The sequence below is a fragment of the Odocoileus virginianus genome, chromosome 31 (assembly GCF_023699985.2).
Source record: "Odocoileus virginianus isolate 20LAN1187 ecotype Illinois chromosome 31, Ovbor_1.2, whole genome shotgun sequence".
Lineage (NCBI taxonomy): Eukaryota > Metazoa > Chordata > Mammalia > Artiodactyla > Cervidae > Odocoileus > Odocoileus virginianus.
The window spans coordinates 41,446,115-41,471,397 of record NC_069704.1 but is presented as its reverse complement, the minus strand read 5'-3'; the positions used below and the strand labels follow the sequence as shown (position 1 = coordinate 41,471,397).

At 54.2% G+C, this 25,283-nt stretch overlaps 1 protein-coding gene across 2 annotated transcripts in view; it reads right to left on the bottom strand.

Annotated features, from left to right (window-relative positions):
* Positions 1–6,514: 6,514 nt before the first annotated feature.
* GFRA2 (GDNF family receptor alpha 2) overlaps positions 6,515–25,283 on the bottom strand; it is a 106,008-nt gene continuing 87,239 nt past the window's right edge. For both annotated transcript variants that reach the window (XM_070459710.1, XM_070459711.1), the window contains 5 exons: positions 22,125–22,234; positions 21,337–21,477; positions 19,267–19,439; positions 8,579–8,632; positions 6,515–7,908 (listed from right to left, as the gene is read on the bottom strand). In XM_070459710.1, coding sequence (XP_070315811.1) covers positions 7,786–7,908; positions 8,579–8,632; positions 19,267–19,439; positions 21,337–21,477; positions 22,125–22,234 — 601 coding nt within the window. In that variant the 3' untranslated portion in view covers positions 6,515–7,785. The remainder of the gene's footprint in view (positions 7,909–8,578; positions 8,633–19,266; positions 19,440–21,336; positions 21,478–22,124; positions 22,235–25,283) is intronic.

The window sequence follows — 25,283 nt, the reverse complement described above, 5'->3', positions numbered from 1 at the left end:
TTTAGATTTTTTTTATTCATTTAGATGAGTCTCCCTTAATTCCCCAATTCAGACAGTGGAAAATCTGCCTGCAATGCAGGAGACCCCAAGTCCATCCCTGAATCAGGAACATCCCTGGAGAAGGGAATGGCTACCCACTCCAGTATTCTTGCCTAGAGAATTCCATGGACAGTCCATGGGGTTGCAAAGAGTCAGACACGACTGAGTGACTAAGACTTTCACTAACTATCTAATTAATTCAAATGAGAGGAATTTGGTCCCAGATTGATGGAGGGATGCAAGAAAATGCATAATGAAATCTGAAGAGGCCAAAACTAGTGGGAAAATGGCAGTACCTGGACAAACCACAGGAGCAGAAGAGGCTACTGAACATACTGACGTCAGCCTCATGGTTTCTGCTCTCAACGCCACTCCCCATGGAAAGGAGAGGACCCTAAGCAGGGACTGGACCAGACAGTAAAAAGAAAGTGAAGTTCTTCAGTCGTGTCCAACTCTTTGCGACCCCGTGGACTGTAGCTCACCAGGCTCCTCCATCCATGGGATTTTCCAGGCAAGAGTAATGGAGTGGTTTGCCATTTCCTTCTCCACGGGATCTTCACAACCTGGGGATCAAACCCAGGTCTCCCGCAATGCAGGCAGATGCTTTACCATCTAAGCCATGCAGATGCAATGATCACAACAAGGCAGCCAGTTCAGGGACTTTGCATGGATATGGTCCCCTGAGATCCTGCTCAGTTGCATTCAGCCACTGAGAGGAAGAGCAGCCTGACCTGAAGCAGAGGACTCTGGGAGAGAAGGCATCACTTCTCCAGGGTCTGCAAATGCTGAACAAAAACACCCTCACCAGAAAGTGACACTGGAGAAAGCCAGACTGGCAGACGGCTCAAAAGAAGGAAGATGAAAGCAGAGTTCCTGGGAGAGAATGACCGTGATTCCAAGCATGTGCCCAATGGAGTTCCTAACAGGACATGGCCACGGGAAATCAGCTAACCTCGGACACAGCCAGAGCCCAGAGCTCACATCGGTGGTCAACACCCCTCACCGACCTATCAAAGGTGGAGGAGTTGCCTCAACAGCAAGGAAAGGTGTTTCGAGGCCACAGGCACGGCCTGACAAAGAGGGTGGAGAGAGAAGGGGGCAGATTTTCTAGGGAAGCAGCCCCCAGGGATGGAAGTTAGAGGTCCTCCTAACAGATGATGAACAGAACCCAAGGGGATCCCCAGTCACATGATCAGTTACACTTATTCAGGAGGAGGGGACACTCCCAGTCCTCCCACTGTTCTGAGATGTAGAGTCCTGAGTCCACATGGAGATGCCCAGGACAGGGCCAGACTGAGCTATGCCCCAGATGCCTGGGGTAGAAGGCCCCAGCCTGCCCTCTGAGTAGGGACCCTTTCCCCAGGTCGACTCAGGGCAGATGATGGGGTGGAGGGGACGAAGTCCCACCAGCCAGCCAATGCCCAAAGAGTGATGAGGCCCACAGCACTAGCTCAGAACCACCCTCCCTGGCAGCAGAGAGGGACCCAGCAACTCTGTCTGCTCCCCCAGACTGCCCCATCTTTTTCATAGATACCCTAGGGCTGGACAGAGAGATGCATGGGTTTGGGTGAGTTTGAAGGGCTTTTGGAGGGGTCATCACCGTCCCCTGGGATGACAGCATCTGTGGACCATTTCCAATCATCAAGAAAGTCAGGTCTCTGCGCTTTGGGAGAAAAGGTGACTTCAGCAGCCCCCCAGGTAGACATGCTATAAATACACTTTTGGGGGGGCAGGGCTTTTTGTCCTTCATGTCACTGTGGCTTTGAGCTCACCCAGCTTTCTAACACAGGGAGAATTAAGAATGATTTCAGGTTTCTGGGGCCCCTGGAAAATAAAAGGCCTTTCATCTTTCACTGAGGATAAAAATGAAGGATGGACTAGGCCAGCGGCGTCATCCTACAAGGATTTGTTTGGCCAACAAGGCTGGACTCTGGTTTGAAATGAAGGAGAGTGAGAGCTACAGCCTTTGTTTTAAATTGTCGACTTCCTGAGCATGGGTGGGCAGGGGAAGAGGGTCTCGAGAGGGCAGCCCACTGAGCAGGCTTGGGAAAAAATTAAGGGGGAGGTTTTCCTGAAAGCCTGTCTTCTGGCTGCAAGAGCTTCAGCACTTGAATCATGCCAGCCCCAGTGACTCCACAAATTCCTCCTACAGAGATATTGGATGAGGATTACTCACTTCCGCCCAGTGGGTGGTCCCAGTGGAGGAGGTTCTGTCACCTCTGACTGCCCAGGAGGACCCAGGTCAAAGTGGTGACTCAAGAGCTCCCCAGGAAGGGAGGCCAGGGCCGGCTCCGTGGGTGCTCCCCCACGGGTGTGGACTGTCATCAGAAAAGAGGGAATGAGGCAAAGCGTGAGGGACAACACCATCAGCCGTCCCTAGAACGAGCCCCAGGCAGCAGTCTGCAGTTCTGCATAAGATGCTTGGGGAAAACTGGAGCAGCCAAGCAGAGTGGTGGTGTTTATTGCAAGAGAGATGAATTCCACCTCCTTCCAAGTTACTCAGTGCCAGGCTGGCGAGTTCAGAAAGAGCTGGCAGTCATAGAATCACAGAATCCTACTGAGGACGGGAACCTCGGAGAGCAGTGCCTCTGGCCCTTCCCTTTGTGGACGAGAAAAGTGGGCCCAGCTGGGTTAAGAGGCTTGCCGATCGCCATGCAGGGGCTCTCGGGGCCCCGCTGTCCTGCAGGGCCTTCTCTGCATTCTCGAGTGACCTTCTCCCCTCCCATATATGGAGCAGTAGCTTCCCTCACTCTGGACCCCAGGTCCTGCTCCAGCTCAGATGCCTTCCTGCAAACCAGGGAGTGATGCCCCCTCGTCAGGGTTCAGGGGGATGCATGCATGCATGAGTTGAGAGCAGCTGAAGTTCAACCCCATAGACAAGGCACAACCTCAGAATAGTCGGTGCAGCCGCCATGCTCCGGACCACAACTGCAGGTGTGTGACCCGCAGGCTACCTGGATGATTCCTCACAGCGCCTGCCCGAGGTGGGGCCTCTCCTCTAAGCATCCTCTTCCGCAGCTCACCAGCCTCCACCTCCCCATCACAATGGCAACCTGCCCTCTCTTCTACCCACCTGGGGGTGACTGAAGCCCCATCATCCATGTCACTCCCTGCCACCAAAGCCCTGTGGTCAGAGAGCCTGGACTTGAGAGCTTGGGCTCAGAGATCATCTAGAACACGGTGGGCAAACGGCAACCCAGGGGTCAGTTCCAGCCTGGACCTGTTTTAGTGAATCCAGTTTGATTGGAGCACATTCAGCTCCATCACTTACATATTGCTACTGGCTGTTTTCCAGCTACAATACAATGGCTGAGTTTGTAGCTGCAACAGAAATGACACAGCCCAAGAAGCCTGTTACATTAATTATTTGGCCCTTGATAGACAAAGTTTGCTGATCCCCAATCTAGAGAAACCTTTCTGAGGCTCAGGGAAGCTCAATGACTTAGCTAGGTGAGCCAGAGTTAGAATCCAGGTCCCTGCACGCCCTCTCCAGGAATACCCAGACTTCTGGAGGATAGAATATGGACTTGAATTTGTCCTCAGACTCCCACCACATTGACAGCCCTTTTTCCCTACAGGGAAATCACAGGGCAGATGGTTCTGCTCATAAAGCATCAAGGTGCTTTGACTCTGAACTCATTCCCAAAAGCTAGAGTTGAAGGCTCCCACTCTGCAGTGAGTTTCCAAGAAACCCCTGGAGCAAAGCCTCTCTGGTCTGGCTTTGGGCCCCGCAGGGACCCCATGCCAGCCTGCCGCCCTCCGTTTCCAAGGCCAGTCACGGCATCCTGGCCTCAGTTTTGAGCTGGTGCACCCACAGCTGTGCCACATCTTCTGCCTTCCCGCGTGGAGAAGGGGCAGACACTCTGAGAGTGGACTCGGGAGTGCGTGGCATTCGGATGTTCTGTAGCCAGTGTCCCCGGCGACTCGCAGATCAAATCAACTCTGCTCTACCAACAGGAGAAAGTTTCCTTTTTCCCTCTCCCCAACCCTGCTTGTCCTCTTAACTCCACTTGGCAGCGCTTCCAAGAGCACCGTGCAGGGGCTTAATGGTGGGCGTTTCTTGTTTCTGCCACAGGGAATCTGTGAAAGTTTCTGGAGACACAGAGGAGGAGAAAGAGAGAAGCTCCGAAGATGGACCCCAGAGCAGTTCCTCCAGCTGCCAAGAGGAGGCGCCCTGCCTACCAGGCAGGGACTGAGAATCCAGGCGCAGGGTCAGGTAGCCACACAGGAGGGAGGGGCGTGGCTGAAGGGAGGGCGTGGCTGAAGGGGGCGTGGCTGAAGAGAGGGGCGTGGCTGAAGAGAGGGGGCGTGGCTGAATGCGAGGCTCCTGGCAGGGTATTCCATTCAACCCCAACCTCTTAGAAGGCAGGGCTGCTGGCCGCCTTACACAGATGAGAAACAGGCTTAGATTGAACGTGGCCACGCAGTTGGTGAGCAGCACATTTGGAATTCAATTCCAGGTCTGCCTCAACATATCCTCTTTCTGATCCTTGAGCTGCGTGACCTCTTGAAGGTCTAGTGGAGAGAACTGGGCCCAGCTAGGGCCTGGGGACCGAGTCCTTGGAAGGCCTTGCAAGAGCAAGGTTGGGTTTCCTGGAAAACCAAAACACCTCTTTGTTTTGTGCTCCAAACAGGGCCTGGGTGCAGAGAACTAAGGTAACAGTTTTGTCTCTGATCTCTGAACAAGCAAGGGCCAAGCCATGAGGCTCACATACTAGGGCCACACAGGGCCAGGGCATGGCCCCCTGGATGCCAAGTTCTCTGAGTCTCTGAACCAGCTTCCTTGGATTCCCCACCACCACTTTGGGTCTCTGCTGGGCCTGCAGCCTGGTTGAGTGTTCCTAGCTGCACTGAGAGGAGGGTAGTGGGAGCCAGGTCGGAAGCTGAGGTCTGGGTTCTTGGCAGATCCAAAATCATCCCAGGTTGGAAGCTTCTCCCAGGGGGAAGAAGCATCTTTATAGGGTTTCAGTATGTACAGCACACTAGACCCTAGAAAACAGAATAAGATACACTCCTAGACAGATGCATGACCCAGATCAGGAATCCCCATGAGACTAATGGCAAAAAAAATCGTTATAGACTTTGCTGACTCTGGAGTAAAGGCGCCGTGGGCCTATACGTCACGTGTTTGACTCCCCAGAAGAACCCGAGAGTAATTCTGATGTTCTGGTGGGGCCCCCACCAACCTTGTTTTGATCTTTCCTGCTTCTTTCCCCATCTCTGCCCCCCAAGCCTAATCTCAATGTCTAGGCCTAAATGTCTTAATGTTACTAAGATCCATTCAAATCATTAAACTAATTAGCATTAAGATAATAAAACTTTATTCTTCACAGTTTTATTTACATATTTTTAGAGGGTCATAGAGAATAGGAATTGTCTCAACCAAAGGAATGAATGTTTAATGGTAAAATTTTAGCTATTGGATACCTGAATGGGGAGATGTTTTAAGTCACAGTAAAGCTCTCCAGCCTCTATTCCTCCTTCATAAAGGCACCTCTGTTTCCTTTGGGGAAATCATCTCTCCCCATGATGCAAGCCAAGGGCTTATCTTCCATTAAGGATGCCATAGTGAAGAACAGGGAAGCCTGGGGTACTGCAGTCCATGGCGTGCAAAGAGTTGGACCTGACTTAGCAACTGAACAACGTGACACCCTAGGGGGGCAGGAGATAGGCACAGAGCCCCAGTCCAGCCAACTGGATGATGGTTGTTGTCATTCATCACAAAGGGGCAGCACTCTGACCTTGTAGATCCTGCTTTCTGTCCTTTCAAATGTCTTTTGGTTCCTGCCCAAACCTCCTTGGGTCCCCCCCCCCCCCACCCCCCCGCCCACTCTGTGGGCCACCTTCCCCAAAGGCTTCTAAGTGAACCAGTCTTTGCAGTTTGCAAAGAACATGGATTCCCAACTTAAGGGCCATTTCACTTTGCTCTACGCACAGTAAGGCTAGTGGTGGCTGAGAAAGAGGGCGGGCTGGCTCACCACCCCTCCATCAGAGGCTGGGATGCAAGAGGCCAGGTCCCTATCTTCACAACCACATTAAAAAAAAAAAACAGGAGTCCCCACAGGAAGACCAACTGTGCCACCTCACAGGGCCAAGCAGGCATCCTTAAAACAAAAACGTCATGAGAAGTGACATCAGGCCACCTCCCTTCCTCCATCCCCACTTCCATTCTCTTCCAGTCTGGGGCCAGCGGGCACTGGCCTGTTTGCGATGGGAGGGAGGAGATGACCGGTGAATGAACCAGTAGACTCAGCACAACCAGGAACTCAGACCAGGGAACGTAAAATCGTCTCCACTGCAGAGCTCCAATACCTGCCCCGAGGACACACAGTGGACAGACACGCGTGTGTACACGTGGACACACACATTCTCCCAGGCACGTGTGTACATGTGGACACACACATCCTCCCAGGGCTCCCCAGGACAGCAACAGAGACATCAGCACCAGGCCAAGAACAAACCAGGGGAGGCGGCACACCCAGAGTGAAGCAGAAGGCAGACTGCTTCCTAGTATGTTTATTGGAGCCTCGGCTACGCGTGATACCAATCAGAAACTCCCTTCCACGACCCCGTCAGCCCAACTGGGGCAGAAACACAGGGAGCCCACCTCCTTTCCTTCCCCTGTTATAGACAACATTATTAAAAAAAATAAATTTTACAATAATACATTTTCGCTCATCTGTTAGGGTATTATTTCCATAGGTTCTTAAAAAAAGGAAAGGAGAGGGAACCACACGATATATGTATACGGATGTGTATATACATATATGTTGAGAAAGGAGCCGCGTTATGTACATACAGTGGGCAGTGGGCGTATGTCTCAGAAATGAGAAGAGAAGGTGGGCGAGTGAGGCAGGGAGGAGAGAGATGGAGGGAGGCGCAGAGACCAGAGCATGGTGCTGGGAGACGGCCCACGGTGGTCCTCGGTCTCTCTCAGCGCCTGGCCCCTCCCTCCAAAGGGAGACCCACCAAAGGGACCCACAAGAAACCAAGGGAGTGGACAAGGAATCATTTCTCTTTGATTTCAAAGGAGGCTCTTTGCCACCAAGGAGGAAGAAGCCGCCTTGAGGTGGTTCCCAAGTTTTGCTCCCAACCCCCAGCAGGGTCTCCCAGGCAGGCTGGGCTCCCCAAGCCCCCCCGGAGCTGCCCAGCCCTCCCCGCTGTGCTACAGTGGGGATGAAGGGGAGAGGTCAGATCCAGCCCTCAGAGAAGGGAGGCAAATTAACTCCCTCCTGGAAGCTGAGTGGAGGCGCTGACGGTGCCCAGCTGGACCCCCGGGGCCGGCCTCACTGCCCTGCTGCCCGAGGCCCCCGCAGTCCCCCGCAGGTCCCCTGACTGGGGCGCTTGAGAACAGCATCCATCCCGGCCGCGCCCACGTCCCTGGGCAGTCCGGGTGTCGTCTGGTCTCCTGTCAGCAGGGCCCAGAGAGGAAAACCCCCAGAGAAAAGTGAAGGGTATCTCTAGACCTGCCATGTGCCCTCCTCGGCACGGGGTTTCCCCGGCCAGGGGGCCTCTGGGCCAGCTCTCAGGCTGCCCGCCTGCTTGTCTGTTTGGTTTAGAAAAGCTTCTCCAAAGAAGAAACCTGGGAGGAGACAGGTTCAGAGACAAAGTGGGAAAAAACATCTTTTTTTTTTTTGCAAAGTGTGTGTGTGTGTGTGTGTGTGTGTCTGTGTGTGTTTCCATTTTGTCAGGCGGGTGTTCTCATCCGTGTAGCTTTCAGAAATCTCCCGATGGGATCCCCAGAGCCTACAAGGCCAGCTTCAGCATCAGGAAGGATGCAGCGGTCAAGGCAGCCGACGGTCTGGCTCTGCGGGGGCCTGAGTTAGGTTTGATCACCCTTTTACTCCCTGGGATGATATTGGTCGTGAGCTGCGGCCAAGCAGAAGAGAGAGAGAAGCAGAGAAAAAGACAAATGAGTCAGTAGGGCTGGGCTTCCCTGGTGGCCCAAAAAGTAAAGAATCTGTCCGCAATGAGGGAGACCCAGGTTCGATCCCTGGATGGGGAAGATCCACCCAGGAGAAGGGTTAGGGTTAGTGTTTCCGCAGGAGACCCTGCATGTGAAGGAAATGGCAACCCACTCCAGCATTCCTGCCTGGGAAATCCCATGGACACAGGAGCCAGGCAGGTTACAGTCCATGGGGTCGCCAAAAGTCGGACCCTGAAGCAACTTAGCACGCACACAGATCCAGTCCTGTGCTGGGTCTCCCTCAAGGACGCGCGCAGATCCTTTTCCATCTCTCCCCCTCTCTGAAGTGTCCCAGAACGTCTATAGAGTCAGGAGGGCCTGCCAGGATCTCTCCTCAGAGCAGCCTGAGCATCGCCCCCAAGAGACAAGGAAAGGCCCTGGCTGTCACTTCCACTCCCACCCATCCTCGCCCCCCACAGACCGAGCGCCCGCTCTGGTTCAGGCGGCCCGGAAGCTGAGCTAGCCCACCCTGTGTTACGGAATCTGGGGGCTCCAGGTCCAAGGCTCGCCTAGTAGACAACCCCCCTCCCCGCACAGCCCCCTGCACCCACCCCCACTCTGCCCCTCACTCACCTCTGTGAAGCACATGCTTAACTCTTTGGAGTTATTGGCCTTCAGCCCCTGCTCCTGTGGGAGAGAAGGCACCAGTAAGGGCGGGTCACGTGGCTGGGTCTCTGGCCAGACTCTGTCCCCAGATTCAGAAGGGATCCCACTTTCCGCAGCTGTGCCATCCACTGCTGGCTCCGCAGGGCACACACGAACAGCACTGGCCACACAGGACCTGTGCCCTCCTCTGACACCTGCAGTGATTAAGTCCCGTCCCCTCTGGCTCCTGAAGAAGACAGTTCTAACTGCTCTGCAGCTGAGCATCAGAGAGTGATAAGGTGCTCCCAGGTCTCACTACCACATTCAGAGCTCCACTTGACGAGGCGAGGACCATACTTTTTTCCCTTGCATGACAGCAGCTCAATAAACGTTACACAATAAATACCCTATATACAAACAAGTTCCATTCTGAAAACACTTTTCTAAGTCCAATTTGTTCATTAAGTCCAACAATGTTTGCCTAGGGTACCCAACTAACTCGGCTATGTGGTTGTTGTTATTCTTCAGCTGTGAAGTTGCATCTGGCTCTTTGCGAGCCCCGTGGACTGTAGCACACAGACTGCTTTGTCCTTCACTGTCTCCCAGAGTTTGCTCAGATTCATGTCCATTGAGTCAGTGATGCTACCTAACCATCTCATCCTCTTCCCTTCTCCTTTTGCCTTCCATCTTGCCCAGCAATAGGGTCTTTTCCAATGAGTCAGCCATACAGTACTATAATAAGTTTATACTTTTCACACAAATAATACATAAAAACAAGCAAACACAAAAAATAAAATTTTTAATCTCACAGTTCAACACCTTGAAAAGTACATAACATAGTACAAGAGCTGGCATATAGGGGCAGGCGCTGAGTGAACAGGCAAGAAGAGTTACTGCCCGCAGCAGGGTGAAGAGATGGGAGATGGTAGAAAGGAAGGATCCGCAGCAACAGGAGATGGAGAGCAAGCTGCAATTTCACTTTCACCTTAGATGACTGGACATATGAACACACATTCACATTTTTGAAAGTTCAATATCTAAAGATTCATATGTAGGGGACTTTCTGTACACAGTTAACATTTGTTAACTGTCATTCATTAACAAGTCTGTGAATGAATGAATGAATGCTGCAGATCAGAACTGACACCCGAGTGCCAGCTCCAGAAGGATCATGAGTCCTCACTGGGCTCATGGGGAAGACAGCCGTGATTGATTAGTGATGTCTGCCCCTGGGGCCGGTTAGGCAGACGTCTGGCCATGGTGTCAGGTGTTAGCCATTCCTCTGAAACAGATGTGTGGCGCCTGGGAGCTCTGTGGTCCAGGTGAGGATCGAGAACCAGAGGGTGTGCATGAAATCAGCCCTTTGTTGCCATTATCGTAATAGTGATCCATGGGAACCAGCTGGGGGGTGTGATGATTCTATCCTGGCCATGGGCTCTGGCCACCAGAAGCAACTGGAAAGCCCAAGAAATTATGCCTAAATCACTGCTTCTGGCCAAAAGTATTAATAATACCTTAAACATTACAGGCGATCTACCACCCAGGGCATCTGGTCAGCTAAACAGGGCCCCAGCTGTCGCACAAAGGCCCCAGCCAAGAGCAGAGTCACTACTGATGGTGGAGATGTGATCATGGTGACAATGAGCATAGCCGAGGCGGAGCCAGGGACAAGACCTAGGAAGGTTCTGTTTAAGACCACAGCGCCAGGAGCAGCAAGTGCCAAGATCTAGCCCGGCCAAGCCACCAGCCAGGGACTCTGCAGAAGGGTGTCTGCTCAAAGGCTCTACAGGATCCAGGGACTGGGTTCCACTGCCCAGGACCAAGCGCAGCTCCAACCACAGTGAGTCCAAGGAGATGCGAGGGTCAGGCAAGGAAGAAGCGGGGGGTAGGGAGCAGAGCGGGAGAGAGAGTAGAAGGGGGGAGAGGGAGCTGACGGGCCGGGGGCGGGGAGGGGGACGGTAGCAGAGGAGGGGGAGAGGGAGGAAAGAGAGGGGAAGGGGAAGGAATAGGAGAGGGCCCTTCACCCCTCCTCAGACCCATATTATTGTGAGAAAGGGATGCCATCTCCCGGGGCCAGGGCCGAGGGACTCCAACCCAGAGTGTGGTCTCCCGCCCAGAGTGTGGTCTCTGGTGGGGACACAGGGACTTGGTGGGGGAAGGACTGGCTCCATAAAGATCAGGACAGGACCCTCCTCAGGCTCTATCAGGGACCCACCTGCGATCCATCACCCACAGAACTTGCCCAAACCCTTCTGAGCCAATGGTGTTTCTGCCAGGCAGGCTTGAGGGCTGACTTGGCCCACAGTGAACGTGTGCTGAGAGGCCCAGGGACACACTGGGCTTCCTCTGGCTGTCCTCAAGAACTGCCTTCAAGTGCTGCAAAATCCAGCTGATAGATGCTGTCCTCAGAGACCCATCCCAGCCTTTCCATTTTAGACTGCAAGGTCCTAAACCGTGGTGTCCCTCCTATGGATGAGCCCTATTATCCAAGGAAGGAAGGGCCCCAGAGACCACAGCCCAAAGCTCCAATCAGTTCAGCCACTGACCCCAGGCGAATCCCTTCACCTACTGGCACCTCAGCTTCCTCGTTTATAAGACAGTGATCCACAGTTAAGCAAACCTCACTGACCCACCGTGAAGATACACGAGACCACACATATGGCACAGCAAAGCCAAGTGTGGGAATGTGTGCTCAGTTACTCAGCCGTGTCCAACTCTGTGACCCCATGGACTGTACCCTGCCAGCCTCCTCTGTTCATAGGATTTTCCCAGCAAGAATACTGGAGTGGGCTGCCACTTCCTTCTGCATAGACAAGTTTAAAGACCCCTTAACCCCCAAGCATGACTCAGAGCCAAGCGGAGTCTCCATCCAGCACACTCCCAGGACTGGGGCTGCAGGGTGAGACTGGGTTTAGCTGGTGGACTGTGGCTACCCCAGCTCTGGAAGCAAAGCCAGGGAGAAGCCCCAGCCCCATGGAGATCCCACCCTGCCACCTGACTTCCAGAAAACCCAGAGCAGATAGTGAAGGAGTGAAGGCTGCAGGAGCCTCCCCCAGGGCAAGCCCAAGACATCCCCCATCCTCAGTCCTAGGCACACAGAACAGTGCAGATGTTGCTGGTCAGCCGACCTTTGCTGACAGTGGCGGATGGAGGAGATGGAGAGCTAAAGAGGTTCCACTACCCAATGGCCAAGGCTTGGGCTCAGATTCACCGCCTCCCTCATCATTAACTCTCCCACTGCTCCCAACAGGAGGTTCCAAAGATGAATGAGTCACAGCCCTGTTCACACCCCGATGAGAGAAATAAACACCCACACAGTCAACTCCATACCAGTTCAGCTAAGGCGGGGGGAGGGGAGAGGCTGTGTCCTCCCCAAGCCCCCCCACCACGCTGCAGGCTGTCCTCCGAGGCCACACCCCACCAAGGCAACCTTTGATGTCCATCTCAGCCGATTATCTTGGCAACTGGGAGGGAGGAGGATGGCAGCAGAGATAAGGTGCATCCCTCTAGAAATTTCTCCCACAGAGGCCCTTTGCCCAGGAAGTTGGAAGGAAATTATCGCCTTCCTCATCTTTCTGGCCACCTCTGTCCACACTCCCAAAGCCGACCTGGCAGTGACAGGGTCTTGTGGGTCCAGCCCAGGTGCCAGGGACCAAATATAGTGTTGTCCTGTAGAAAGGGCTTCCCTGGTGCTCGGAGGGTAAAGAATCCACCTGCAATGCAGGAAGCTGCTGTTTGATCCCTGGGTCAGGAAGATCCCCCGGAGGAGGGCATGGCTACCCACTGCAGTATTCTTGCCTAGAGAATTCCATGGACAGAGGAGCCTGGCAGGCTACAGTCCGTGGGATCTGAGCAGTTACCACCACCACCACCACCACCACCTCTATGGGGAAGCTTCTGGCTGGAACTGGCCGATCCTGTCTCCTGCTTCTGTTCCTGCCTCCACCCTCCCCTCCCCACCCCCGCCTCCAATCTCAGTGCCCCTAGCGTCAGTGCCTCCCCCTACACATGCCCAGCAACTCCTCATCCCCCCTCCCCGCCACCTCCCTAGTACAAGCCCTCCTTTCTCATTGATGACTATCGACTATCACTGACTGTCGCAAAGATCTGCTAACAGGGCCCCGGTCTCCTTTGCTTGACAATCAATCTCCACCTGCTGTCAGATTATCTTCCAGAATCACACTTCGCATCATGACATCCCAGTTCAAAAGCTTTCAGCAGCCTCTCCACAGTCACCACTTCATCCTGCAAATCAGGTTTGACTCGTCACCCCCTCCTTCCCACATCAGAGCTCTGTGTTCTCACAAACTCATGATCTGTGTTCCTTTAGGTCAGGGGGCTTCCCTGATAGCTCAGTTGGTAAAGAATCCGCCTGCAATGCAGGAGACCCCGGTTCAATTCCTGGGTTGGGAAGATCCACTGGAAAAGGGATAGGCTACCCACTCCAGTATTCTTGGGCTTCCCTTGTGGCTCAGCTGGTAAAGAATCCACCTGCAATGCAGGAAACCTGGGTTCGAACCCTGGATTGGGAAGATCCCCTGGAGAAGGGAAAGGCTACCCACTCCAGTATTCTGGCCTGGAGAATTCCATGGATCATATAGTCCATGGGGTCGCAAAGAGTCGGACATGACTAAGTGACTTTCACTTTCACTTTCAAAGGTCAGGGGGAGATGTTTCTACAAAGGGTCAGAGAATTACGATTTTAGGCTCTGCCGACTATCACATCCATCCCAACACAACTCTGCCTACAGCACATGGACCATATGCAACAACTGGGTGGGGCCATGTTCCATTCTGATTTATCCAAACAGGCAGCAGGCCAGATTCGGCAGCAGAGCCTCTCCTCAACTGCTCTGCGCTGTCCTGACTCCCTGCCTTGGCTCCCTTCTCTCCCACTCGTCCCCATTCCATGTGTCTGCATCCCTACATCATCCACCAATTCTCCCTATTCCTCCTGGCCCAGAAGCAAGGTCCATCTGCTCCATGAGTCCTGTGCTTCCAAAGCAGCTTCCTCCTCTGGATCCCATAACACCTTATCTGTCCCTTGGTGCACCCATCACTTCCTGCCCCATAATTCTCTGAGCCAGCATGTACTCTGACCCTCCCACCAGTAAGAGGACCAAGGTACAGGCCTCACATGCTGGTAAGCCTCAGTGTCTGCAACAGAGTGACATGCGGTAAGAATTTATGTTCAATAAATAAGTGAAGGCACTGAGGAATGAATAAATGAATGACTCCAAGAGATGAAAAGAAGAAATACGTTAGCCTCTCAAAGTTTTGAATTGGGCCGAGTCTGTAAATAAGAAATATATTGTCTACAGCCATACCATCCTGAATGTGCCTGATCTTGTCTGATCTCAGAAGCTAAGCAGGGTTGGGCCTGGTTAGTACTTGGATGGGAAAAATATATGTGTAATAGGCATACAGAAACACTGATGGACCTCTGGGGCCCATGCTCTGACGGCCATAGGCCTGTGTGCCCAGTAAGAGACCCATCCAGAGAAAAGGGAGGAGGAGGGGGAGGATGGAGGTGGGACTCTTGGCAAACCCATCAAACTCATTTTTAATTCCCCCAAATGTGATGGGCAGTAGCAAGGATGAGAGCAGAAACTGGCTGATAGAAACAAGGAATGCAAAGGAGAAATTACGTTAGTAGGGTCCTGCAGCCCGGGGGAAGATGACTCCAGGTGACCTGATGGGGCCCTGCAAACTGGCCCAGAGCCACCCAGGGGGATGCCAAGGACACTAGAAATACACCAAGTCCAGGGAAAGCGGGAGCCCACTGCCAGTGTGCCCCGCCCACACTCTGCCACCCTGGTCCAGACTCCATCACATGCCAGGACAGCCTTCTACCCAATCCTCTGCATCCTTGACAGAAAGACCTCTTCACCTTCATACCTCATGGCATACAGAGGGCATCAATGAGAGTGAGGGAAACTGAACAGACCTGCAACAAAACAGACCATTTTCTAGAACAGAGAGCAGGAAGTCCCCATAAATCCAATGATCAGGACCCTGGGCTATTTTTGTCAACCTGTGTGGGGCATCCACTTGATGCCAGGTGCTAGGCACTTGGCTGTAAGGGCTACCAAGGGGGGTGATTTTTCCAGTAGTCATTTATGCATGTGAGAGTTGGATCATAAAGAAGGCTGAGCATCGAAGAATTGATGCTTTCAAACTGTGGTGTTGGAGAAGACTCCTGAGAATCCCTTGGACAGCAAGGAGATGAAACCAGTCAATCCTAAAGGAAATCAACCCTGAATATTCATTCAAAGGACTGATGCAGAAGCTGAAGCTCCAATACTTTGGCCACCTGGTATGAAGAGCCGACTTACTGGAAACAACTCTGATGCTGGGAAAGATTGAGGGCAGGAGGAGAAGGAGGGTGACAGAGGATGAGATGATTGGATGGCATCACCGACTCAATGGACATGAGTTTGAGCAAGCTCCGGGAGATGATGAAGGACAGGGAAGCCTGGCGTGCTGCGGTTCATGGGGTCGCAAAGAGCTGGACACGACTGAGCAAAGAGCTGGACACGACTGAGCGACTCAGCAACAACAAAAGGGGCAATGCAGCTCCTGTCCTCCAGGGATGCCTGTCCGGTCCAGGGAGCAGAACACATCCTGATGGGCCAGAGCGTGTCGAACAGGAGCCCTAAGCAAGGAGAAGGCAGCTTGGCCAGAGCTGAGTCAGGAGACGACTCAGGGACAGCATCCGAGGAGGAGTCAGAGGCAGAGAGCCAAAGAGAGGGGAGGGAGACCCCTCCACTCGGAGGGACTGACAAGTTCAAGGGCCAGGTCTTGCTCAGCCTGGACCTTGGGCCTACACCGGGGGTACACTGTGGGCTTCAGAAACAAAGGGCCCTGGATGCGGGTACAAGACAGAACAGCCTCCTATGGATTCTCTGCTCTAGGGACCATTGGGCAGAAGAGACGAATTCATACTGGGGGTGTGTGTGAGAGAGAGCGAGCGAGCAGGGACAAAAGGAGATACCATTCTGCAGATCCTGCTGCGGTTTCTCCAAGCTCCAGCGAACACCAGGCTGGCAGGGCCACCCGGAGAGGGGACCACAGCCAGGAGTGGAAACACATGAGAGCCAGACCCTAGACAGCATCAAGGACCCCAGACAGAGGGCCAGCTCGGGGCCTGCCCGGCTGCCGGCTCCTCTCTGGTACCTAAAACTCCCCACCTTTCTGCTCAGCTGCCCTCCACGGGGACGAGAGTTCCTCTGTCCCCAGACCCCGCCCCCACCGTGGGAAAGTCCTCTGGGGGAGCAGATATGGAGAAGGTGACATCACAGGGCAGCCAGGAGAAAACTCTGGAAGGCAGAGGCTGGGACGAGTCACTGTCCCCACTGCGCTTCCACCCTCTGAGGCTTGGGAAGCAGCTCTGAGAGCCCTTCACTCCTAACATCCAATCACTCATGCAGGGTCACCAGCTGGCTGCCCTCTCTGAGTCAGTGAGGAGGGTCGCTCAGGCTTCCCCCAGGGTCCACTTGCGGAGGAGGAGGAGGACAGAGTTAAAGAACCTCCCCTCTCTCTCCAGCGGTGTCTGGGATACACAGCTTTCCTCTGCCTCCCTCCCCGGCTCAGCTCCCCATCTCCGCCCTCACTCAGAGACTCCCTTATGTCGCCACGGGTCGCTGTCATTCCCAAGGGCCACCACAGAGCCCTTCCAAGCTAGCAGAGCTGAGGAAGGACAGACCACCCACACCAGCCTCCAGCCCGGCTGCGGACAGATGCAGCCTTACTCCCTCGGCACTTCCAGCGGTGACAGTAGTCTTTAAAAGACTAGAGCAGAATCACAGGGACTTCTGGCAGTCCAGTGGTTAAGACTGCACACTTCCACCGCAGCGGGTGTGAGCTCAGTCCTTGGTGGGGCAACTAAGATCCCGCATGCCAGAAAATTTAAAGAAAAAAAAAGCCAAAGCACTTCCCTTTCAGTTTCTGAGAGAAGAAACAGGGGTGTAGGGATGGTGATGGATGGGGCTCTCTCCTGGGAAGGCCCCCCGTGCTGTCCTGCCCAGAGTGACTTAGTCAATAGACCTAAGTGGACGGTCGCAGGGGACAGGCCTGGAGGATCCCCCAGCAAGACAGCTCCCCCGACCCCGGGATTCAAAACACCTAACATATAGGTAAGGTTCCTCATACACATCACCTTCCGTAGAGATCATGCATTAACCCCCCTGTAATCAAACCAAGTATAAGATGAGACCCCAGACAGTGAGCCTGCAGCCCCAAGCTGGGGCTGAAAGTAACCAGGCAATGGTTCAGCAAGGCACTGGAGGGAAACGGGGAGAAAAGGGAGTCAGGCATTTAGAGGACTGCGGCAGACATGAGAGCCCAGCTTTGAACTTTTCCCTGCCCGCGGTGACTCTCTGAGAGTCCTAAGGAGGGTCCACGGCCCCCTGAGTGCGCATCTCCTGGGTTAGCCAGCCCTGAAGGGCTGGGGAGGAAGGCTGGCCGTGCCCAGAGGGACCTGGGGACCAGACCAGAGCCTGGTCACCTGACAGGTAGCACAGCCCCAGCGGCCGAGTTGCCCATTGCTCTAGCATGGAATTGAGCTGGTGACCATCTGTGAAGCAGCCCCTGAGCCCCGGCGGCAGCCGCTGAAGCATGCTCAGTGTAATTAGGAGCTGCCCAAGGGTGACGTGCACACCGCAGCCCCAATCAGGAGGGGTGGCCTAATGGAGGGGAGCGGGGCGTGGAGGGGCCACGCTGGGCGGGCCTGAGGGCACTTGGAGGTCAGGGTGTCCATGAGGAAGGGAAGAGGGAGTGGGCTTCCCAACCAGGATGGGCACCAGCAATGGATGCCCAAGGGGCCTGGATGCCGCTGCTCAGGTCTCGTCTCAGGACTCTGAAAGCCCGCTGCTCTTCATCTCTGGAAGTACTGAGGTTAGTGGTAGTGTTCGTCACTCAGCCATGCCCAACTCTTTGCAGCCCTATGGACTGCAGCCCACCAGGCTCCTCTGTCCATGCAGAATACTGCAGTGGGTTGCCATTTCCTCCTCCAGGGGATCCTCCCAACCCAGGGATCAAACCTGGGGCTCCTGCACTGCAGGCAGATTCTTCACCACTGAGCCACCAGGGAAGCCCTACTGAGGTTATACAGACCATCAAAAATTGCATATACTTGGAAATTCCCTGATGGTCCAGTGGTTAGGACTCTGTACTTCCACTGCAAGAGGCCCAGGCTCGATCCCTAGTGGAGAATTAAGATCTCACAATGCTCGAGGCATATCCAAAAAATGTATATATTTAAGGTGCACAATCCAATACACTTAAGTGCTGTGACATATTCACCATGAGTCCATCAACACATCCATCACTTCACACCTCTACCATTACCTTTATTGTTTGTTTGATTTCTTTTTTGTGCTGAGAACACCTAAGGTCTACACATCTAAAGTCAGCAAATTTCAAGTACACAGTACAACATGTCAACTACAGTAACATGGCTATAGCCAGCTCTCCGGGACTTACCCATCTTGCAAGAATGAAACTTCATAGAGTGTGCCTACTGGTGATCCCACCAGCCCACCCCACTCAGACTGCGTCTTCATTGCCCTACACAGCGAGGCTTGTTCTCGCTGCCCCCACAGCCATACCCACACTGAGCCCCATTGACTGGACTCCAGACCCCACCCCTCCTTGGGAATTCCAGCCCCAACTCCTACCTGAAACATCCCTTATGCCCCAGCATCCATGCCTGCGCTATTCCCTCCCTGATATTCTGCTTCCCCTGATATTCTGCACCAGATCCTCTTTTAAACTCTTTCTTCTAGGGTGTGAGTGTGTGCACAAGCATATATAAGTGTGTGTATATGAGTGTGAGTATGTGTGTGGGGGGGGTGTTCCATCAGATCAACATCCTAAGCAAAGAATCTACTATAGCAGATGGTGTGATGGCAGGAGGGAAGCTCAGCAGAGACAAAGGCTGAGTGGCGAGCCCTGGGATGTGTCTTCACAGCGCCATCCACGTGGTCCCGTCTTGTGGCACTGACCACACCCCATGCCTGGTGCTCGTTGAACTGTCTGACCCTCAACAATACCACCAAGGACCATGGAACACAGGACTTTGTCAGCCTCATTCACCAGTGTCTCCTTAGCATCTCACATAAGATCTCGACCAAAATGTGTGCATCACACACGTTGGATGGATGGGCGGATGGATAAACAAATGAACATCATGGGCTGTAGGGTCAGAGGTAGGTTTGAAATTCCACCACTAACCAGCTGTGTGACCCTGACTGTGTGGCCTAACACGCCTGGGCTAGCTTCCTGTATGTAAAACAAGGATCCCAGCATCTCACTGTGTGAGAATTCAGTGAAATAGGCAGAGTCTGCTAGCGAGTCTACAGTACCTGGTCATCAGTAGATGGCAAGGGAATGTTAACCATCTCATCTCTCAGGCACCCCTGTGGTATGTAGTACAATCCTGTGACGGAACAGGTGTCTGATACTTGCAAGGTGATGTCCAGTGAATGAATCATGGAAAATTAACTCCCACCAGCTCTTTCTGCCTCCAGGGTCCTGACCCAAAGGGAGGAGGTTGTGTGCCCCATCCCCGGTCCCCATCTATAAAGTCCCACTCTGTCCCTGACATTAGATTCTTCTCTCAGCCCTCCACCTGCCCCAGCTTCATATCCCCAGTGCCCGGAGCTATAACCCCTCACCTGGACAGATGTGCAGGTGGTGATGACACTGGTCCCCAGGCTGGTGCTATCACTGAGGTCATCTGGCAATGAAGGCGTTTTCTCTACCCGAGGGGCCTGTGTGGCCTGGAATGGGGGGTTTTTAGGGGACAGGTTCACATCTGTACCATTGCCAAAGGCCTGGATGGCGTTCCCTGTGGGAAAGAGAGCAGGGAGACACAGAGAAATCAGGGGCCCCTCTGTCACTCTGCCCCTCAGCTGAAGGTATCCCAACAGCTACCTTCCCTGTGATGGTCCGGAGCTGGGGGCAGGGTGGAACTTGCCTGAACTAACTCAGCTGAAGCTCCCTTTCAGATACCTAGCAAGGTCTCATACCCAGAGAAGAAAAGAGCAGGAGGGAAGCTGGAATAGAAGGAGATGTACTGGATGAGGAATGAAGAGCAACAGAGAAGAAGTGGGAGCATGTGGAGCCAGGAGGGGAGGCGCAGGCCGTGCCCAGGGCATGAGCTGTCTTCTCTGCAGCATTCGGAGCTGCAGGCCATGCCCCCCACTGCATGCCAATAGCCCCCAGTGCAGCCCCCCTCCCCAGGTGGCCTCACCCACCCTCACTCAGTCAGCTGTGCTGACTGACTCAGGACTAATGAGACCTCTTGGACAAAATTGTGTCCCCAGTACCCAACCATACACACAAGACCTAGGGGAAGCTCCACCTCCAAGCCCCAGAGGCACCTCAAGTGCATCAGATCGCCACCTTAACTAGGCACCACTCCCTCCACTGTGACAGTGCCCCCCCACATTTCCAGTACTGAAGGTGTGCCATCTCTTCTCCACTAAGTCACCCAAGGCCGAAATCTCGGTCACTCAGGACACTTCCCTAACCACCCTCTTGCTGGCCACGAGCTGACCTCTAAGAGGTCTCTCCACCCATCTCTCCTGCCCATCCCACTGCCAACACTGCTCTGGATCAGTGGGCATCATCCTCCGCCCAGAGCACCTGCTACATCCTCTAGTGGACTCAGTTTGGGGTCACCTATGAGAACCATATCCCTACCCTCACCCCCTCCACACGAGAAGCAGAGAGTGAGCCTTCCAAAATCAGATCTGACCACGACACCACCTGCCAACACCCCTTCACGAACCCACATACCACCTCTGCCACCTGCAGGACCCTAAGATCCAAATGCCTTCAAGTCTCCCTGCCCGCCTCCATGAGGAGGACTCTCTCCACCTGTCCAAGTAACCCCAGGCATCCTCGCACTCTGTGGCCAGGCTAAGCTGTCCACAGGTTCCCAAAACCCACCTCTGCCTAGAGCAGACCAGCTGGCCCTCGCTGCCACTTCAGCTGACCAGTGCCCACCGACCCCCGCTGTGGGTCAGCTTCTGAGAAGCCTTCAGGGACCCTTACCTCCAGGATGTCTTGGGCATCCCCACCCTGTGCTCCGGCAGAACCCTCTGCAGACCTCCACCCTAGCACAGCGCCCTCTGTACTGTGATGGCCATGATGCTCTAATGGTGCCCCCTCTCCAGAGGGTGAGCTGCTCAGTGACAAGACCTGTGACTTCCACCTCTAAACTCCCAGTGCTGTCAGCAAGGCAGGATGGACAGATGGACAGAAGGAAGAGAAGAGGAAGGGAAAGGGGGAGGAGATCTTCCAGTGGGTGGGTGGTCGAGGGTGTCAGACTAGAAAGACCAGGCAGATGGAGCTTGTGGCTGACTTCTCTCTCTGGCCTTCAGATTAGTAGGAGCTTGATGACTTGAGACTCCAATTCCCAGGGGAAATCAATCCTTAAAGGCAGAAGTGACAGAAGCTGAGACCCTCATCACAGGGCAGTCCCCAAAGGAACCTGGTGAAACCATCAGGATAACAGACCAGAAACCTTCAGCCTTAATGTGACAAAGGTTGAGGCCTCCAGGGGCCTCCGGACAGCTCCAGGAAGCATCTGCAGGAGTGCAAAGCCCACGGTCTGTGTAGTCAACCCCTATCCTGGAGGAGCCCCATAGGGATCACCAGCCACCGCAGAGGAAGGAAGGCAGGACCCAGCACAGTTCCAGGGCCCCCGGGACAGAAGGGGCGGACGCAGGCGGACTCACGGAGGCATGGGTTTTCTGTGAAGTCCTTCAAAAACTTCTCACACTCCTCCTCCATGTTCCCACTCCCACGGCAGCTGCACCAGGGGGACACCACGATGCCCGTGGGGCTGGAGTCCACGTAGTTGGGTGTTATATCGAACCCTGGGCAGGGAGACAGGGAGGCCGAGGAGAGAGGAACAGTAAGGCTTCCCTCCTGGCCCCCAGAGCCCAGGCACATCATAGGCGAGGCTTGGGACCCATCCCCCACCCCCACCACCTGACCCCTAAACACGTATACATCACAGCTCACAATCCAAACCACGAGGGCTGGCCGGGGGGTCATGGCATAGAGGACAGCAGAGGGGATACCCAGGAGCCCCCACTCAGAGCACAGGCCCTGGCTTTCTCCTACACCAACAGTCAGGGAGACTAAGGCTCTCTCCTGGGTTTATATCCCAGTGCCAGCATTGACCAGCGGGGTGAACATGTGCAAGTCACTGTTTCCCTAAGCCTCAGTTTTCCCATCTGTAAAGTGGAGCCTCAACCCCCACCCAGAAAGCACTGTTTTGAGATTTACATAAGACAGTCCACGTAAACTGCTCAGTCCAGAGGCTAAAATGTCGCACAATGAACATCACCCTTCTTATTTCGGAAGCTTCCTAAGATCCTTGGGGCTCCTCCCCTGTGATAAAATCCCAGCTCCCATCACACCTCTTATCTGAAACCAGGCAGAGGAGGAACTGGACTTCAGTCCCTAACTGGACCAGGGGCAGCCGGGAGCCGCTGAGATCCCCGGCTGGGTGGCTTACCGATCATGCCAGCGTAGGAGCCCAGACACGCCTGGTAATTGTCGGTGGGGCAGCTGGTGAGCGTCTGGTAGGAGGCACGGCAGTTGGCATGGAAGTCCGCCAGCCGGGACCTGGGGTCAGGAGAAGACCGTGGAGAAAGCAGGTTAACCTGGCTGACCTCCCGTCTCCTCCAGGGCACAGCCACTCCTTCAGAGCCTCCCAGGGCAGGAGGAAACCAGGAAGGACAGAGAGAAGAGGGAGACGGGGAGTAAACAAGTTTTGGGGGGTTTCAGGCTAGGAGCTCCTTGAGGACAGGACTTCCTGGAAATCAAGGCATCCAGTTTCGTTGTTGTTTGGTCACTCAGCTGTGTCCAGCTCTTTGTGATCCCATGGACTGCAGCACGCGAGGCTTCCCAGGCCTTCCCTATCTCCCAGAATTTGCTCAAACTCATGTCCATCGAGTCAGAGATGCTGTCCAACCGTCTCGTCCTGTCGCCCCCTTCTCCTCCTGCCAGTCACCCAGCTTAGGCAAAACCCATTCTGAACGGGTCTCTCACTTGGAGGAACACAGAGAGAACCCGGGTGGGTTTGCTGACAATGTCTGGGACTCAGACAGAAAGGCCGGGCTCTGCTTCCTGCTTGGTCACACTCCTGGTGACCTTTCCCAAGTCCTTCAACACATTGCTACTGCCACCCTACAATTCCTAGGGACTTCCCTGGGGGGAGTCAGTGGTTAAGAGTCCACCTTGGAATGCAGAGGATGTGGGTTTGACCCCTGGTCCAGGAACTAAGATCTTACAATGCCATGGAGCAACTACACCTGCGAGCCACAAGCAGAAAGAGTTCACGCGCCACAACTCAGGACCTGCATGATGCAACAAAGATCTGAAGCAGACAAAAAAATAAATAAATAACCCCTGCCCAGCCACCTCATAGGGCTTCCCTGAAGGCTCAGATAGTAAAGAATCTGCCTGTAATGCAGGAGATCCAGGTTTGATTCCTGGCTCGGGAAGAGGCCCTGGAGAAGGAAATGGCAACCCGCTCCAGTATTCATGCCTGGGGAATCCCATGGACAGAGAAGCGTGATGGGCTACTGTCCACAGGGTGTCTAAGAGGCAGACAGAACTGAGCAACTAACACCTTCAGCCACCTCACAGGGTCCTTCTAGGGGTTAGTGGGACCAACTCCCAGGGAGGTTAAAAAAAAAAAAGAGTCCCCCTAGGATGAGACATCCCTCGGGCATTCCTGACCCTTCTCTTCTACATCAAATCAGAGCAGAGCCTCCAGGGCCGTCCCTCCACTAGCTCCCCAACCCCGCAAGGCACAATCAGCATTTCCTTCCCCTGGTGACGTAAACTGTCATCACCTGCTCCTCTCTGCCGGCATGGATAAAGCTGCTTTGTACCCGCCTGCACACAGCCGTGTTCCCAGCGTGACCGTGAGCTGCCGGAGGGCAGCTGCTGTCTGAGCCCATCTGCCCCCAGCCCCTGGCACCTGCGTGGAGCTCACAGGAGGCCTCAGGCACCCAAGTCCAACCTGCACAGGTATTTCTACTGCTTCTCCCTCCTGCCCTAGTGCCCCGGGCCCGGGGCTGCTGCCATCGGCCTGAGCCGGGACCACTGCCGCCTCCCACCGCTCAGGCTGCAGTGCCTGAGGACTACGGGAGCCACAGGAGGGCCCACCTGCCGCCCTGCCCATGCTGTCCACACCGCAGAATCTCTCACAAAGCCACCTCGACGATCACCCCCAGTTCAGCTGCCCTGCTTCTCCACCGGAACTCTGTCCACATCAGGAAGGATCAGGGAGACAGAAAGGTAAGAAGCTGAGAGAGACCAGGAACAGGACAGCCTAAAAGGAACACCCTCAATGGAGCCGTCCACTTAGGTCCTCCCATGGGACAAATCCTGCTTTGCCAGGAGGCACCACAGTCCCAGGAAAACAGGTATAGGAGAAGGAAGTAGCAGCTCTCCAGAGCAATTTGACCCCAAAGATGCTTCATGTGTCCCTGGACTCCTGCATCCTGCAGAGACAGCAAGGAGCCGGAGATGGAAGGTGAGCGCCAAGCTGAGAGTCAGAGGGCGGGGTCTCGCTTCAGCTCCGCCCCAACTCACTGCAAGACTTCAGATGAGTCCCTGCTTCTTGCGGACTCATTTTCCTTATTTATCCAATACACAGAAACTGTTTTCACAGTCGGGGAAGATGACGAAGTTCTGGAGATGGATGGCGATGTGGCTGCACAACAGTGGGAGTGCACCCAATGCTGCTGAGCTGTGCCCTCAAATCCGGTGAAAATGGCCAGTTTTATGTTGTGTGTAACTGCCCACAATCAAAACGTGACTTATGCAGAGGTCCATTCACATCCACTTATTAGGACCGAGTCCTCACAGAAATTCTGAGATGTGACAAGCAGTTGTTAGCACCCATCCCCCTTTACAGAGGAAGAAGCTGAGCTTCAGAGGAGATCAGTAACCTGCCCAGGACGCTAGAGCTTCTGAGCAGTGCAGCCAGAATTCCAGCCCAGAACCCCAACGACAAGGGCAGCCCCTTCTGGCGGGCTCCCCACCCCCATCCCACTCCTCTACAAAAGTGTCCTGTCCTTCGCAGGAAAAGAGAAGGAAATTTGCATTGTCTCCACCCTACCTCCTGCCCATAAATCACACCCTCTATCTGTTCACCCAGTCCCCCAAACAGGGAAAAACAGCACTTCCAACCAAGCTCCCAGCCCCTGCAGAGTAAGACTAGGTCTTGAATGGTCAGATCAGCGTCTGTCCTACATGAGCCCAGCAAATGAACGAAGGTCAATGAGAGGTGGTCTCTGCCCACACCCCAGACCTCCAGAGACCAACCAGGGAGCCAGGAAGGGACACGGATTTAGGCAAGGAGGATCTGGAGCGAACAAACCAAAATCTCTAAGCAGCTATCACAGGTTGAATTGTGTCAGCCAAGGAGCCATGTGGCTTCCCTGGTGGGTCAGATGGTAAAGAATCTGCCTGCAGTGTGGGAGACCTGAGTTTGATCCCTGGGTCGGGAAGATCCCCTGGAGGAGGGCATGACAACCCACTCTAGTATTCTTGCCTGGAGAATCCCCATGGAGAGAGAAGCCTGGTGGGCTACAGTCCACGGGGTCACAACACGTCAGACACAACTGAGAGACTAACACACACAGGGAGCCAGACGCTC